This window comes from Periplaneta americana, chromosome 1 (genome assembly GCF_040183065.1).
Source record: "Periplaneta americana isolate PAMFEO1 chromosome 1, P.americana_PAMFEO1_priV1, whole genome shotgun sequence".
NCBI classification, from domain to species: domain Eukaryota; kingdom Metazoa; phylum Arthropoda; class Insecta; order Blattodea; family Blattidae; genus Periplaneta; species Periplaneta americana.
Window position 1 is genome coordinate 73,461,252 of NC_091117.1, and position 16,170 is coordinate 73,477,421.

Here is a 16,170-nt window from a genome sequence, read left to right on the forward strand (position 1 = left end):
AATTTACAAGGTTATCTAAGAGAGAGATATTTACAGTAAGGTTTACATAAAATAGTTTAGGCTCATAAGTAACATGTAGTACTGATGGTATCAAAGACATGACAGGATTTCCTCTATTAGGAGTCAGTTTTTACATTATTTCTCTAAATAGCAAATAAATGGAGAATATTTAAAAACAAATACTTAAAACATAATTAAAAAAATATAGGCTGCACATCATTTACATGAAATTTGCAAATTTTTTTAGTAAAGTTTTATAATTTATATGTTCTGAGTCTGGCTATATACAGGGTGTAACTAAAAGGTATGTCAAAATTTTAAGGGTACATTCCTCTCACACAGAGGATGAAAAAATGTTATACGAATATTGGTCCGGAAATACTGTGTTTCCTTCTTATAGCCCTTTTTTCTACAACCCTGCCTAGGTTGTATGATGCAGTACATTTTAAACAAAAATATCATACAACTTGTCTTGCAGGAAGTGCTCAAAATGGATACATGCATTATCTTTGCATCTATTGATGCACTAGGTATTGTTTCAGGTGGTATGGCATCACAGCTATCATGTAATAACACAGTTGCGCTGTTGACACATTGTTGGACAAACCATTCAAAGGATTCCTGACAAGAGGGATAGGTAGAGGTGCATCAATTCCTTGGTTTCCATGCTATCCAGACCTAAACCCACTAGACTTTTATTTTAGGGTAATTTCAAAGAGCTCATGTATGCAACACTGGTGCAAGATGAAGAGAGTCCTTCGAGCCCATATTTTGGAAGGCTACAAGACAATACAACATTGTCCACGGATACATCAGCACATCCTGGATTCAATGCCATGGCAGGTTGGTATATGTATCCGTGCTAACGTGGCCAATTTGAGCTCTTCTTGTAAGACTGATTTCCAAGTGGTATACTATTTTTAATTCAAAATGTACGGCATCATACAATGTAAATAGGGTTGTAGAAAAAGGGCTGTAACAAGGAAATAAAGCATTTCCGGGCCAATGTTCATGTAACATTTTTTCATTCTCTGTGTGAGAGGAATATACTTCGAAAATTTTGACATATTTTTTAGTTACATCCTAAATACAGTTATGAAAATCTTATGTTTTTTTTATTTATATTTTATGTATTTTTAAGGGTTACGGTGATGTGCAAGCACTGTAATGTTATTTTGGGAATTTTGAATACTGAAAATATTATGCGGATGTTGACTTGAAGTATAATCCTGTGTATAAAACATTTTTACTATAGCTGAAAATACTTGTACTTTGATTTCCTTACAATAAATAAAATTGAATGGGTAAGATGTGGTGAGGAAATACAAGATGGAATAAGATATTCGAGGAACACTGATTTGTTTACCAGGTAACAGGCATTACCTTGCAACTTTTTTGTGTACTATGTTTAATGCAGATAGCCTGTTAAGAAAATTATTAACATATTAGTTGCATACCTTTGCCAAATTATGTTCTACAAAATTCAGGGTGTTATAATGAACAGGTTACCAATTTAGCATCGTGTATATTGTCTTGTATGATCGTAAAATGTGGTACCATATCAGAACACCAAAATATGAAGTTAGTATTAGAAGTTTGAATGAAATATCCACTTTTAGTTAAAAGTTTTCTTAATACAATACAATTATTTTGAGAAATGCTGATAGCTTGCGCTTGGTGAGAATATTGAAAATTCATTACATATTACTACTACTGCAGATTAATAGCATGTTAGATCATGTCGATGTATATGACGATTCCCAGACTGATTGTCAGTGACATTGCATCCACAGTATTTACGTCCACCACAAATTTTCGTCCAGTTGAGATTTTGGTCCACAGTAATTTTATGTCCATAACAATTCTGTCCATCTACTTATGTCAACTTACAAAAATTGTTCAGTGTATGATTTCGTCCACCATACTGATATTTCCTCAGGCATTTTTGTTCATTATATATATAATTTTTAGTCCACAATATTTTTGATACATTGTAGGATTAATATATTATTTACAGAATTATATTAGGCTATTTTATTTCAGTCATATACAGTCGACTCTGGATATAGTGAACTCGGTTATAGTGAACATTCGGCTATAGTGAACCTAAATCGTTGGTCCCGATTCGCATACATTAAAAAGTACATTAATATTTTCGTTTATAGTGAACCCTTGCTTCGGTTACAGTGAACTTTAAAAATTGAAGTTACAAGAATTGTATCCTGACAAATTCTTGTTTGAAGTCAGACCTTCTTACTATATAAAATGGAAAGAATGTGTTGAGAACAATATTCTAAGTTTCTTACCCCTTTAGTCAAAGGACAAAAGTAGGATTAGTGATTCCTAGACAATGAGCTATACTGTAAATCCAGGCAATGCATAACGATCTTGCCTCACTCCACCATCGAAGGGTTGCCATTCTGTTCTCAGGCACACTATTCTACTGTTATTTCTAATCCTCCTCCGTCAAAGGGTTGCCTTCTGTTCTCAGAAATATTTCGATTATGACGAGTAACATCCAAACAATGGAAAATGAAAGGGGATGGACATTAAGTCCAGAGCATAAATGAAGGTAAGATTCCGGTGGCTTTCAAACTCCAGCAACCCCTCTCAGTTTCCATTAAGTGATCTGAGAAATTCCAAGGCCGAGAATGCAGTCACACCATAAAAGCATTCGTCATTTCTACCTGATCAGTGTTCGAACAGTCAATGTAGGCTTACTATATAAAAATGTCGAAACGAAAAGTGTTTTCTTTGGAAGATAAGATGAATATTATAAGTGACACTAAATGTGGTCTTTCACAAGCGGACATGGGTCGACAGTATAGTTTAAGTAAATCAACTGTGAGTAACAGTATACAGTGCAATCCATTCCACAAAAATGAAATATTTTACTTACTGTGTAGTGTTTTATTTTCTTTTTAACAATTTCATTCATTCCTGTCATTTAAGGTTAGGGGAGAGACACTTCGGATATAGTGAATGAATATGCAAGTCCGCAGAGGTACTCTATATCCGGAGTTGACTATACAATGAAATTAACTACAAATTTAATTTTAGAAAGAAATAAAGAAAAATTTAAATAACATATTAATTATTTCCTACTTCTCTCTTCATCCCTGTCTTCGGTATTGCACAATTTTAATCTGTAATTGATGACATGCAAATATAAATCGAGCACATTTTATGTTCTGTTGACAGTATGTAATGATTAATTTTTTTCTGGTAAATTCACTAGTATTTCCTGATCTTCAATGGAATGAATTTCTTCCCTTATTACTGGAGATTCATTTGGGTGTTGCTCGGCCCTTCTTTTGATTCCTGACACAACGTTTTTTGCACCTTCAGTTCTATTCCCAACTTGTGTATGTTTTTACCTTCCTTAAATATATGAGTACAAACATGTATATTCCCATTTGTGACACAACGAGCAATACATATATCACGATTTTCGCACCGCAAATACGATTGCTCTCCATTTTTGCTGAATGAGTGGAACTGATATATCTAATTGTTATAACAATTTTATCCTTGCCTTTAGATGAAGGAAGTAAATATGCCACTATAATATCTTTGAAATTATACTGTATAAGTTTGATTCCTCATTAAGAGTTCTGGCATACAGATTAAATTAGATTTCACTACATGGAAACTGTAAGAAAGCACATTAATAATGAGAAAATTGTTTTCTATTAACTGCAATTCAACTCTTGTATTTAGTTGTACAGACAAAATTTTAAATGGATTTCAGAAAAAAATAGACAAAAAATGTGGATCAAAGAAAACTGACAAAATAATTGTGGACCTACAATATTTAAAATGGACGAATTTTTATGGACAAAAAAAAGTGGACAAAATGTCCGTGTACCAAATGAAGATGAACTATATTACTGTGGACAATATAAAGTGGACAAACTGACCTGGAATATATATGACAAATAGATTATTTATAAATCAGCCTTCAACAATACATTACAATGGAAACATGTTATGTTTTAGTAGTTACAATACACTACAGGTCTACGTGAAAATGTATATTAAACATTCAAGACTGAAGCCAACTCATAACTATGTTTTCATTGGAAGAAAATTATCAGCATATCGGTAATGACTTCTCAAGTAGGTCTTGTTATAAGTGCAATTGATCTAGGTAATAGTCGTTTATTGCAAAACAGCCTCCTGAATTTACTTTGCTGTAATATTATAGCTTATTTAATACAGGCTGTATGATATATTTAATTGCAAATGTAAATGCCTGATAAATCACAAAGATTTGATTTCATACTTCATTTCGAATCAGTGTTATGTAGCCTACATAAAAACGAGTAATCATTGGAGTTCAGATTTATAAATCCCTGTTTGCTCTGAATGGATATAAATTGTCAAAAAAATTAATTAGAGAACACTATGCACTAGTGCAGTGGTTTTCAAACTTTTTAGAGATGCGACCCACTCTTGGGTGAGACTTCTGTATGAGACTCCCAATACCAAATTGGTAGGATACTTAACTCCATTCAAAAATATAAATCCCTGTAACATTGAAAACGACTATTATTTTACTCAAATTAGTGGATATCGCCCAAAGAACGACCAAAATAGAAGAATGCAGTGCAATAACACGAAATATTACATGAACATCCTTTCTGGTAGGTCAATTTGCTTATATTTTCGAACACTGAAACACTTTGAATAGGACAAGATGTTAACACAACAACAGTTAGTGACAAACAGGGGCGGCTTTCGAAGGGGGGCTGCGGAGCTGCAGCACCCCCAGACATTTGTGGCTCTTGTCTCCTTTTATGTTGTAAAATACATTTATTATACAGTCTCTATTTAGCGGGTCGAATTTTTTTTTTTTAATTTCGCTCTCATTGACATGCACGCAATCGTTAGTGAAGTCACTTCCTCCCCTGGTGCTGCCTGAGCGAAACCAGTGACAAGGACTATAGGGTGAAGCCACTTCCTCCCCTGGAGCTGCCAGTCTCGTCTCGGAAGCTTTGCGCGTTAGTTTTACCCTTTCCCCTGCTAGCCCCTTGCCGTGAATCCAGAGTTTCCAGGCGCTGCAGAATTTGCAGCAGTTTGTCAGTAGCGCGCAGTTTTAAATACATTTTATTTAACGTTGCGAACATAACAAGTGCGACAATGTTTAATTCTGTACAATATTTGCAGTCTATTCAGTTCAATACCTTAACAATGCAGGGGAAATGTGAAATTAAGTGCCCATCAGTTGAATCTCATAATGGAAAGAGCCGCTAAACAAAATAGCCTACAAAGCTCGCATATTTTTTGCTAATGTATCCAGTATCCCTGCTTTCTTCTCTCGATCTCCACACAGCCCATATTAAATTAATGTGTTCGAAAGATAATTCCATCAGCTGGGACAACAAGATGGAGTTTTAAATAAGAACAGTAAATGTTGTTCATGAGAAGAAGGAGCCACTGCTAGAATGTTTTCAAACCATAATGGAATCTGAAACATCTAACATCACAATAAATGAGGCAAGCGCCCTGGTGCGTCCTCTTGAAGATCCTGAATTCAATTTCTGGCTCAGTTTTTTTTTTTTCATTTATTGATGTATCATGTAGATATATTATACAACCAACTACAACATCGCCAGTTAGATATTTCTAAGGTTCAAATCTGCATATAAAAAATTAAATTATGGTTTATTTAAAGACACTCGCAACTGCAGAGGTTATATCAGCGTCGCCAGTGTGGCGGAATTTTGTCCCACAGGATTCTTTTAAATGCCATTGACTTGGGCCGGGATCGAACCCGCAACCGACTATGCTACCGAGACCGACTCTGCATATCAAGTTTTGTTAATGCCATACAGACAATACGGAACAGTGCACACTTGAGCAGCGAGATCTGTGAAAATGAAAACACTAAAAAGCGTCGTAAGGTCGAAGGGACTCAGACAAGGGTTGCGGCAGCCAAGGAAGTGTGTGACTTTATTATCACACAAGCTAACACTCGATTCCAGTTCATAGATCTTCTGATATTATCTTCTCTTCTGTGTCAAAAAAAAATTTGAATGCTACAAAAGCTCATTTCCTGAAAAGGACCTAAATGTATGTGTGAAGCTTTTCCCAGTGCTCGATAAAGACAAACCAAAAACGGAACTCACTGTGTTGTATCAGAAACAAGAATTCAGAAATATCAGTGACGCAGTCAAGCTCTTGCAGTTTCTTCTATCCGAGAACTTGCAGGCCTCATTTTCAGAAGTTGTGAAACTACTACGCATAGCTATCACCATACCAATGACAACTTCCCAACCAGAACGTTGCTTTTCGTGTGTGAAGAGAGTAAAATCCTATCTTAGAAATACGATGAGAGAAGAGAGACTGACCGCATTAGCTATGTTTTCCATTGTAAAGATTATGTTAAACAACATATCGGATTTTAATAAGATGATGATTCAAAAGTTTGCAACCTACAAGACAAGGCGGATGGAACTAATCTTTAAATAAAGTAAGTTGCTTGGTTTATTTTTGTATGCAGCCCCCCTTAATTCAATACCCACGAGCCGCCACTGGTGATAAAACCAAAGAATTTATAAAGAAACTTGATTTCTGGTCAACATCAACTGACAAAAGGAATCTGATGCATTCCAGTGCATTAAAAACTCATGGAAAATTTAGCTAAGTATGATATGACAAATAGACGAAGTTTATTTTTGAGAACATACAATTATGTTTGCACAATTCTAAACAACGGTTTTTTCTTAGTATTTTCCGGAAGATACTCAAAAGAATACTAGTCACCGATGGATACTAAATCCGTTTTTAGACAGTTGTGTTCAACTGACTGAAATTACAAATATATAAAGGAAAAATTCGTTTAAATATGTACATATCGTACCTAGTAATGGAATGTTGAAACTAGGCTCTTTATAGATTGCAGATCAATAATGAATTAAAAGAATGCATGCTTAAGCTCTTAAATTTTTTATAACATTTGCAACCTCATACAAGGTGGGGCAAAATGAGCTCATGATTTTGAAATCTTTACTACTTAGTAACCTGCCATTAACATTTATTGAAATACCAATCAATTAAAAGCCACAAGTTTGCCATTTTTACAGAGCAAAAATTCAAAGTTGACTCGTGAAAATAACGCCCACCAGGTGTCGTCCACTCTCTCACCCGAGTCATATTTTCCATGACAAGCAGTAGCAAAAAAAGTCACAAGCAGTATTGCATGGTGTGTTTATTTACACTACCAGACAATTCAAAGTGGGCTTCGTCCGACATTATTAAGTGACGAATAATCCCTGTGTCTTTGTTCATTAAATGAATAAATTCATTGCAAAATTCCATTCTTGAGATGAAGTCATGTTCTGACAACTCTTGCACTATTTCAATTGTGTATGGATGGTAATTCAAGTCTGTGTGCAATATCCGACAAAGAGACCTGTTGGATATGTTAAGAGTAACAGCTTGTCGACATGCAGATCATTTTGGACTGCACACTCTTTCGATATTCTCTGGTGTACGCACAATTCGAGCTCTACCTGCAGGTTTGTCATCTCTTGCAGAAGCTGTCGTTCGTAATTTCCAGTTATTGATTGTGTTGTGATTGGTAACTCTTCCATGTCTTGCAACACTGAAATGTCGCTTGAATAATTGAAGGGTTCAGAGCCATAGTGGGCCAAACGCCATTTATTAAAAACGGAGAAAGCAAGGATTAAAGTTAAGTGAATACCATAGTTTAATGAAGATTGACATATCATTTAGTTTGAATGTGTATACTTTATATTACTTGCTATGTGTTTCCATTGAATTATAATAACTTCATTTTAACCCTTGTTTTCTGCAGTTTTAGTAAATGGCGCTTGGCCCACTATGGTTCTGAACCCTTCAATTGCTGTGTTACCACTGAGTCTCCATTTTTTTAAATGTTTCAATAGTGAATCCGATGTTTTGCTGACCAACGAGACATGTTTATTCAGTACATTTACTGAAATAATTCAGATTTATAACAAAACAGAAATCGTTATCATGTAAACCTAAAAAATTGATACTCTAACTTTAAATGGTATATCTTGACCAACGTTATGCCATGTCTAGCTTTAATCCATTCCAACTATCAGATGGGTATTATGCAAGTCAAAATCATGAGTTCATTCTGCCCACCTTGTATTTTATGCAAAATAAGTTTCTTGTCAATGATTGCCATCAAAACAAAGATGAGAAATCTCAAACTTGAAAGTGATATCACTATGTGTGTATCGAATATAGAATCCAGATTTTAAAGCTAATTTCTGAAGTGAGGGAAAAAATAGGCACATTTATCACATTAATAAAATTTGTTTTTTTTTTAGTGTCTTTCACTGCAAACCCAGCTTTTCCTATTTTTTGCCTTCCTCTTTGTCTCCTCATATGATTCATATCTTAATGTCGTCTATCATCTGACATCTTCTTCTGCTCCAAACTCTTCTCCCGTTCACCATTCCTTCCAGTGCATTCTTCAGTAGGCAGTTTCTTCTCAGTCAGTGACCCAACCAATTTCTTTTCCTCTTCCTGATCAGTTACAGAATCATTCCTTCTTTACCCACTCTTTTCAACACAGCTTCATTTCTTATTCTGTCTGTCCATTTCACACATTCCATTCTTCTCCATATTCACATTTCAAATGCTTCTATTCGCTTCTCTTCACTTCGTCGTAATGCCCCATACAATGTTGCACTTCATACAAAGCACTTCACTAGTCTCTTCCTTTATAAGTGTATTTTAATAAAGCTTTTTTCTTTTAAATTTTGTATATCATTTCACGACCCCCCCCCCCTCTCAGCTCTTTACATGACTCCTAGTTTTCGAACCACTGCACTAGTGGGTACCTACTTATGAATATATTAACAGATGTATATTCAGAAGAAAGTAATGGGACAAATGCCTCCGCCCCTACAAAAAATTCGATGATACTTTTCTTTCGTTTTCAAGAGGTATTCCAATCTAAAAGGAGCAAATGAAATAGAAGATCTGCAAGAAAACCGATTATTTCCTTTCTCAGAAAGACAAAGCGTTTTTCTTCAGTTTTAGAAAATCTAAAAAATTCCATTAGCCATGACACCCTTGCGATGATAAGAGAATGTGCTAATTATTTATGATAATAATAATAAGATAAATCTAATACTACCTGCAACCTTCAAAAATACTACTGTATTAAAGCAATGTAATTTCCATTATGTACTGTTATTAATCAAGCTAGGTAGGTACACAGAAAGATAAAGATTTATAAGTTACTTCTATAAAGCAAATATGAGGTGTTAATATATCGCTATTTGTTACTCTGTAACAACAAAATTTGCATTCAATCACCACACAAGTGCTGAAGTGTACCCGCCACCTCCAAAACCACATCTCGTGCAAAGTGTAAGTGAAATTTTATATTACATGTTATAAAGGTTACCGGTACTACAAATAAAAAAATACTTCTATGACTAAATATAAAGTTTTAAATATACTTTTGAAGTTAATTTAAGCTTCAATCTAATTTTAATTACCATTTTTACCTGCATACAATGTGAATATCAATCCAAAATTTGACACTATTTAGGAATTTACTTGAGTTTGGAAAACAATGAGTAGCCATAACCTCAATAAAGAAAAGCATGGCATAAGATTAATTTAGTTGTAATGCATATATAAGTTATCCCTGACATTCCATTAAATTTATTGAAGCAAGAATAATGAAATCATAAGTAAATTATTTATTAAAATATTATTTTTTTCTTATTACGAGTTTGTTCATTTATTCAAAATTTAACCCTCAAACTCAGAGGTGTGGTCTCTGAGACCAATTCAAAATTTTAAATGTGGAAATGAACCGGTTCCCGCCACTTTACAAATGTGAATGCTTGTGTACTTCCTGGTGGGAAGCAGATGGCACAGTTCACTTACCAGTACTCATTTGTTTCATGTAATACTGGAGATATTACACTGTAGTATACTGCTAGCGGTCTCGTAGACCATGGACTGTTTTTCTCTGTTCTCACAATAGATTCTACAGAAGTTCCTTCGCTAAAAGTTAGTGTTAGTGATGAAAACTTTGACGAGAGAATGCTTGAGTGGATGGAGGATGAGAATACTGAGGTTGACTCTGCAGGTGAACAAGATTTCATTCTTGAGAGTGCCTATTGAAAGTGTACTGTATATAAAGTAGTGTTTTGAATATTTCTATTTTTTCCTTTAAAAATATATTATTTCAGCTTTATTTCATTTAAGCATTAAATGTATATTTCATTCAAAACTGAACATTAATACATACTGAGTTTTGATAGATGTGTCTATATGTGTACTCGTGTATTTCCAAGCAGTAGTTGTCACAACATTGAGCATTTATGATTTTATAAATAAAATATTACAATATATTACACCTCTGCTTGTTAAATTAAGCGAAGGGATGTAAAACAACACCATTCAAGTTATTTCACTTCCACTGCTTTATTCTTATGCCAACAACAATACTAATACAATAATTGTATCAGAGACCGCACATCTGTGTTGACAGTTCACATTATGCATGTCTGTTGTTGAGGGTTGATGTTTGTTTTCATAAAACTAATCATAATCTTCTGATTTTCTATACATGATCTTTAGCAAAAATTTTTACAGAGTACACAAATATCATGCATTTAAATTTTACTAATTTGTATGTAATATTTTAATTTTTACTGAGCCTATTGTAATCTTGTATTAGGCTTAGGTCTACATAAAACCGATATTACGGAGCTTATGGTAGCCCTTAAAAGTATTATGAGCTACATATGAACAAAAACTTTAAAATAAATAAATTGATAAATAAATAACAAATCAAATCAAATTCAAATATTTAGTGAAGGACCAATTGCAATAGAGTGTTTGCATATTTATTCATATATCACTATTTAATAAATTATCATTCATTACATACATATTTATTAATAAATAGGCACAAAGTCACTTCGAAATTAAGGCTGTACATTACTTAAGATCTAAACATATGTGCTTTGCTTGAATTAATGAAATAATAAAATTTTCTACTCCGTTTTTATGGCAGTGTTATTTACTTTCGATTTACAATATAATAAAATAGTGTAATAAGCATTCTCATCATAAGTGGAGTCTTCGGAATAGAAGTTGCGGAGTTGGTATTTCAGTAAGCATTGCAGTTATGAATTCTATAAGCTATATTCCTTTATGAATAAGTTTATAGTGCAATAACAACTAAATTTTATAATAAAATGTACAAGACGGTACTGTAAACCTTAATATTACTGACCTTATGCTAACACGTATGAATAGTTCATGCTATCTTTGCATGATTTAAAATATAACTGCTATAATTTGGCCTCCAATTTAAAATTATTTTTTTTTATGTTACAAATCTTGTATTTGGGTAAATATGGTAAATTGTTTATGAAGAAATTAACATAAGTTGTTACATTGTTACTGTGCATTTTGATGTGTGAACTTATAGGCTGTATTTGTAAGTATGGTAATATTATTTATACTGAAACTGATTGCAAGATACAGATCAGAGAAAATAAGGATACTGGTAACGGAAGGATTCTGGGAAAAATTGTTGACTTATTATATTAAAGACTTATTTTTTAACAAGTTTTGTATCCTAAACTACTACATTAAGAATAACATGTCAAGTGTAAGGAAAGGGTCCAATATTTACAATATAATTTAATTATGTTAATTGACACTTTTACAATATACAAAACATTGCTTCGTTTAGAAGGGCCACAAAGTTAGAATGGGGAAGGTGTCAGGTTAAAGCTGTGATCAATCTAAGTAAACACATTTTGTGGGAATTTTGACAACAAAATGACAAGAGTCACACGAATTTGATGAACCTATTATAACGAAATTATGGAACTTCTATTTGGATTTAGCTTGTGGCCACCTACCTGGTTGCCACCCTGATTATGGCATGGCCACAGTCCCACTGGCTTGTGCATATCCTCTGGCTTGCAAGCGGAGTCCACACACTGGCCAGACCATGAGTTACCAATCTAATTTTGATGATAACAATATGAATATTTTAACAACCATAATCAAAACATAAACAATTTCTGGAACATGTGTTCCTAATTACAATGGTTTTTTTTCCATGTTCAACACCAATTAATGTTTCATTTCTCTCCATCACACTACAGTTACTATATTAGAAATTTAATATAGGCTACAGATGTAATATTAGTAGTAGTATTTATTTATTTATTTAACCTGGTACAGATAAGGCCATCAGACCTTCTCTGCCCCTCTACCAGGGGATTACAACTATAATATGAAGAATAAAATTACAATTAATAAATTAACAATTACAATAAAAATCAAAGTATGAAAATATTACCTGATTAATGAAAACTAGACAATTTATCATGGAAGTTAAGAACAAAGATATTTTGTATTTACTGAATTACAAATTAAACCTAGAATAACAAAATTGGATAGTGACGAAATTACCGGATATTGAAATATTTTGTGATAAATTAAGAGAACTATTTACAAGAAGCCATGCCTGAACGAGTCTCAATTACTGACCAAGTGCCTAGTAAGTTTGTGTTTGAATTCAATTTTATTTCGACAGTCCCTGATGCTAGCAGGTAGCGAATTCCAGAGTCTTGGCAGGGCTATTGTGAAAGAGGATGAGTATGAGGAGGTGCGATGGGATGGTATTGTTAGTAATGTTTCATGGCGAGACCGTATGTTCAGATTATGGTGGGAAGAAAGGTAAGTGAAGCGAGATGACATGTACGAAGGAATAGAAGAGTTCCAGATTTCGAAAAGCAAGATAAGTGAATGTAAATTTCTTTTCTTATCTACTTTAAGCCAATCTATTGCTTCCAGGGATGGGGTAATATGATCATATTTACGAACATTGCTTACAAAACGTACACACAAATTATGAGCACGTTGAAGTTTCATTTTGTTGTCGCTGGAGAGGTCTGTCAGTAAAATGTCAGCATAGTCAAAATAGGGAAATACAGGCATCTGCACAAGGGACACTTTTAAGCAAGAGGGGAGATGAACATTTATCCTTTTCAGCACATGGATAATAGAATATACTTTTCTGTAGGTTTCTGTGATTTGCATGTCCCAGTTGAGATTATTATCCATGTGATGTCTGTAGAAGACATAAAAATTTACATTTACATTTTTGGACAGATCATTATGCATAAGATTACGGACATTGTAACTCCATAAGTAATGAACGAAAAATGTGAACAGGATAAGGATATTCTTATAAAATCTTCGAAACGTAATTTTTTCACAGTCATCCAATTTTTAATAAACAACAACTTAAATTTCATATTGTGTCTGCTTCATTTTATTACAAGATCGGTACTAGGCAGTAGGTCTCTCTCTAATAAAGATAGCATTGTTATAATTCGAAAGAGCTGCTGCACCAAGCACAGAGATTATATTGAAAGAGGGGTAGGAGAACTATGCCTTACATGTCGATGTAGATTTTGTTACTCTGACAGTAAAAAATTAGAGAAGGGAAAACGATTATCGATAAAAAAAATACTCAAATCTATATTGTTGTTTAGTCAACTGTCCGAAGACAGGTCTGAACCTCACAAGTGATACCAAGAAGGCACCATTTATGAGGCAACTAGGTCAGGAGATAATGGGATAGGGTGGCCAGCTCCTTTCCCTCTCCATTGCGTCCACTGCCGATTAGCTACATATTACACTAATCAGACTTCAGATGCATACAAAGAATAAATTGTTCTTCCTCTGACACTTATCGTCAAGTGTGATGTACTGTCTGATAATAGATGTGCATATCAGCTGGAACCTCAATTAGAGGATAAAATCTAAATATGTCATTTTTTTAAAGTTCAAAAAGGGAGGTTCAAATCTGGTAACCCCACCTTGTGTACCCTGCCTTCATTCACTGAGAAATCAATAGGTTGCATAAAAGTTAATAAAATCTTTTACAAAAAATTGTATCAAACACATAATTGGAATGATACAAATTCTTGAAACTATACTGTGATCTGATACATACAAAATTCTAACCTTTCTTACTACACCAAAGAACCACATTTATGCATATGGTTTTTTTTTATTTGAAAGTGAGGAATTTCGTAAGTCTTAGTAAATGCATAAACAAATAAACATCTATAAATTAAATGAAATAACGAAAGAACGACATTGTGAACGTGTGTATATGGTCTGTACCCGACAAAAACTATCACATTATTACTATTACAAATTTTCGAGCATATTTATTTTTAATACTGATATTTAAAGTTTCTATGGTAGTAATTAAATATGATATAATCCTGTAATTAACAAAGAAGAAACTAGAGTTTCGACTGCATACTAGAATGTTTATGTTTTGATTAGCTATCATGATCACTTTTGTGAATATTATTGTGACAAACAGATATAATGGTTTAAATAAGTTAAATACGGTATTCAAATAAGTATAACCTAATATTAATATATATGCAATTCTGTTATAAATTAGTACAGATTTTCACAAAAATTGTATTTGTGTGGAAAAATGTTTCACATAATGGTGTTGACATGGAATAAAATAAAAACAGCTGTCTGAAGTATGCTCTGCTGCTTCCGTCGCTGCTGCCATCTGTAAAAGAAAACAACTACGCACCTGGTTCCCGCCCTGATTGTGGCAGGGATACAGACCAGCCGGCTTGTGCAGGTCTGCTTTACGTGCGGGAGAATCTAGACATGTCTTTCCTCCCAGTCCAAGGTTTCGAACCTGAGTCAGTACAGCCAAATGCATAAGTACACTCAAAATACATGGTCATGGTATGAAATTAAATTATACACCATATTATCTAAAAAGGAAGTCCTACTTTCAGTAACTTACAGCCCTTTGCCTGGCATATATACCAGGATGCATCAGGTACTATTTATAAGAACATGCCAACCGGTTTTGTTGTGTTGAAAATGTAGTTATACAGTTGGTTGCAAACGATGCTGTAAGCAATGTAATTTTCTGGTAGTGAGGGAGCTTTTTTCGTCCTGCAATTCGTCAGAAATCATTGTGATATGCAAATACGTGCCTTTTTCGGACATAATATGGAAAGAAGGCATCCATAAAGAAGTCGATTATGAAATGACAAAACCAATTCTTTGTGTCCCAATGTTTGTGTACACAGGAAAAGGCTGTATATCCAGCAGTTTCCGATGAACGTGTTAAACATGTACAGAAGATGAATTTCAAGCGCAAAATTATTCTGAAGCTGGTCATCGAATCCGGAACCTTTGGCTGAGTGCTCCAATGCTCTTCCGACTGAGCTACCCAGGAACTCTACCAGACTCTGGCTCGATTATTCCCTTTTTATCCACATACCTCAAGTGGGTTGACAAGAAGTCAGAGACCCAACATTGAGTGCACACTTTCTGTGTGACTTAAATTTGTGATTTTTCTGTTAATAAACAGTAATGTGTATTATACAAATCTGGCTTTCAGGTACAGCTACCTGCAAAGACCTGAAACAATTTTTCTCTTGAAATCATTCAAGTCAGCTTTACAGGAAGCTATACCTGAAACCCAGATTTGTGTATGTATAGAAGATGTTTCAATGTTGCCCTTCCACATGAATTGTGCGAACTTCGAATGAGAACCAAAGAATCTCAGCCACAGTGACACATGACAAATGTGTAATGTTAACACTATGAAACAAAACTTGGTCACTTTGTGCATGACATGAGTCATAAAACATAAGCTAATTGTATCCATGTTAGTTGAATAATAAATACTGGTAATTGAAAATGGGACTTTCTTTGGAGACACCTGGTATATTTCATTTCCTTATTACGAAATTTATAAAAAAACCTTTGTTACTGCACAAAAGCCAGGTAAAACATTAACTAAGGATGCAAGTTAAACTGCATATACAATACATTCTCACTTAACGTGGACCATTCAATAACTAAAGAGATAAATAACGGTAACATACAATAATACAGTTAATTATGTACTAGTACCATATTTTGTGGACATACTACTTAGCAATTTTGACCATTATTGTATAGTAGACTATCCACAAACACAAATAATAGATGCAAAATTTCTTAAATAAATCTCAGAACATAATATGTTCATTTGAAGTATGCACAGTCCCGTGCCATAGCGTCGTGGTTTAAGAATGCACACTGATTGAACAACAATCAGCTATGCAGTTTCTG

The 16,170-nt window shown here is 33.9% G+C and overlaps 1 protein-coding gene across 3 annotated transcripts in view; it reads right to left on the bottom strand.

Moving 5' to 3' along the window:
• Pgant9 (polypeptide N-acetylgalactosaminyltransferase 9) overlaps window positions 1-16,170 on the bottom strand; it is a 1,578,943-nt gene that overhangs the window by 26,473 nt on the left and 1,536,300 nt on the right. For 2 of the 3 annotated variants that reach the window (XM_069821982.1, XM_069821973.1), the window contains exon 13: window positions 14,624-14,734. In XM_069821982.1, the coding sequence (XP_069678083.1) occupies window positions 14,624-14,734 (111 nt within the window). Of the gene's footprint in view, window positions 1-11,903; window positions 12,009-14,623; window positions 14,735-16,170 lie in introns of all 3 variants that reach the window. The other variant, XM_069821989.1, reaches the window with a different exon arrangement.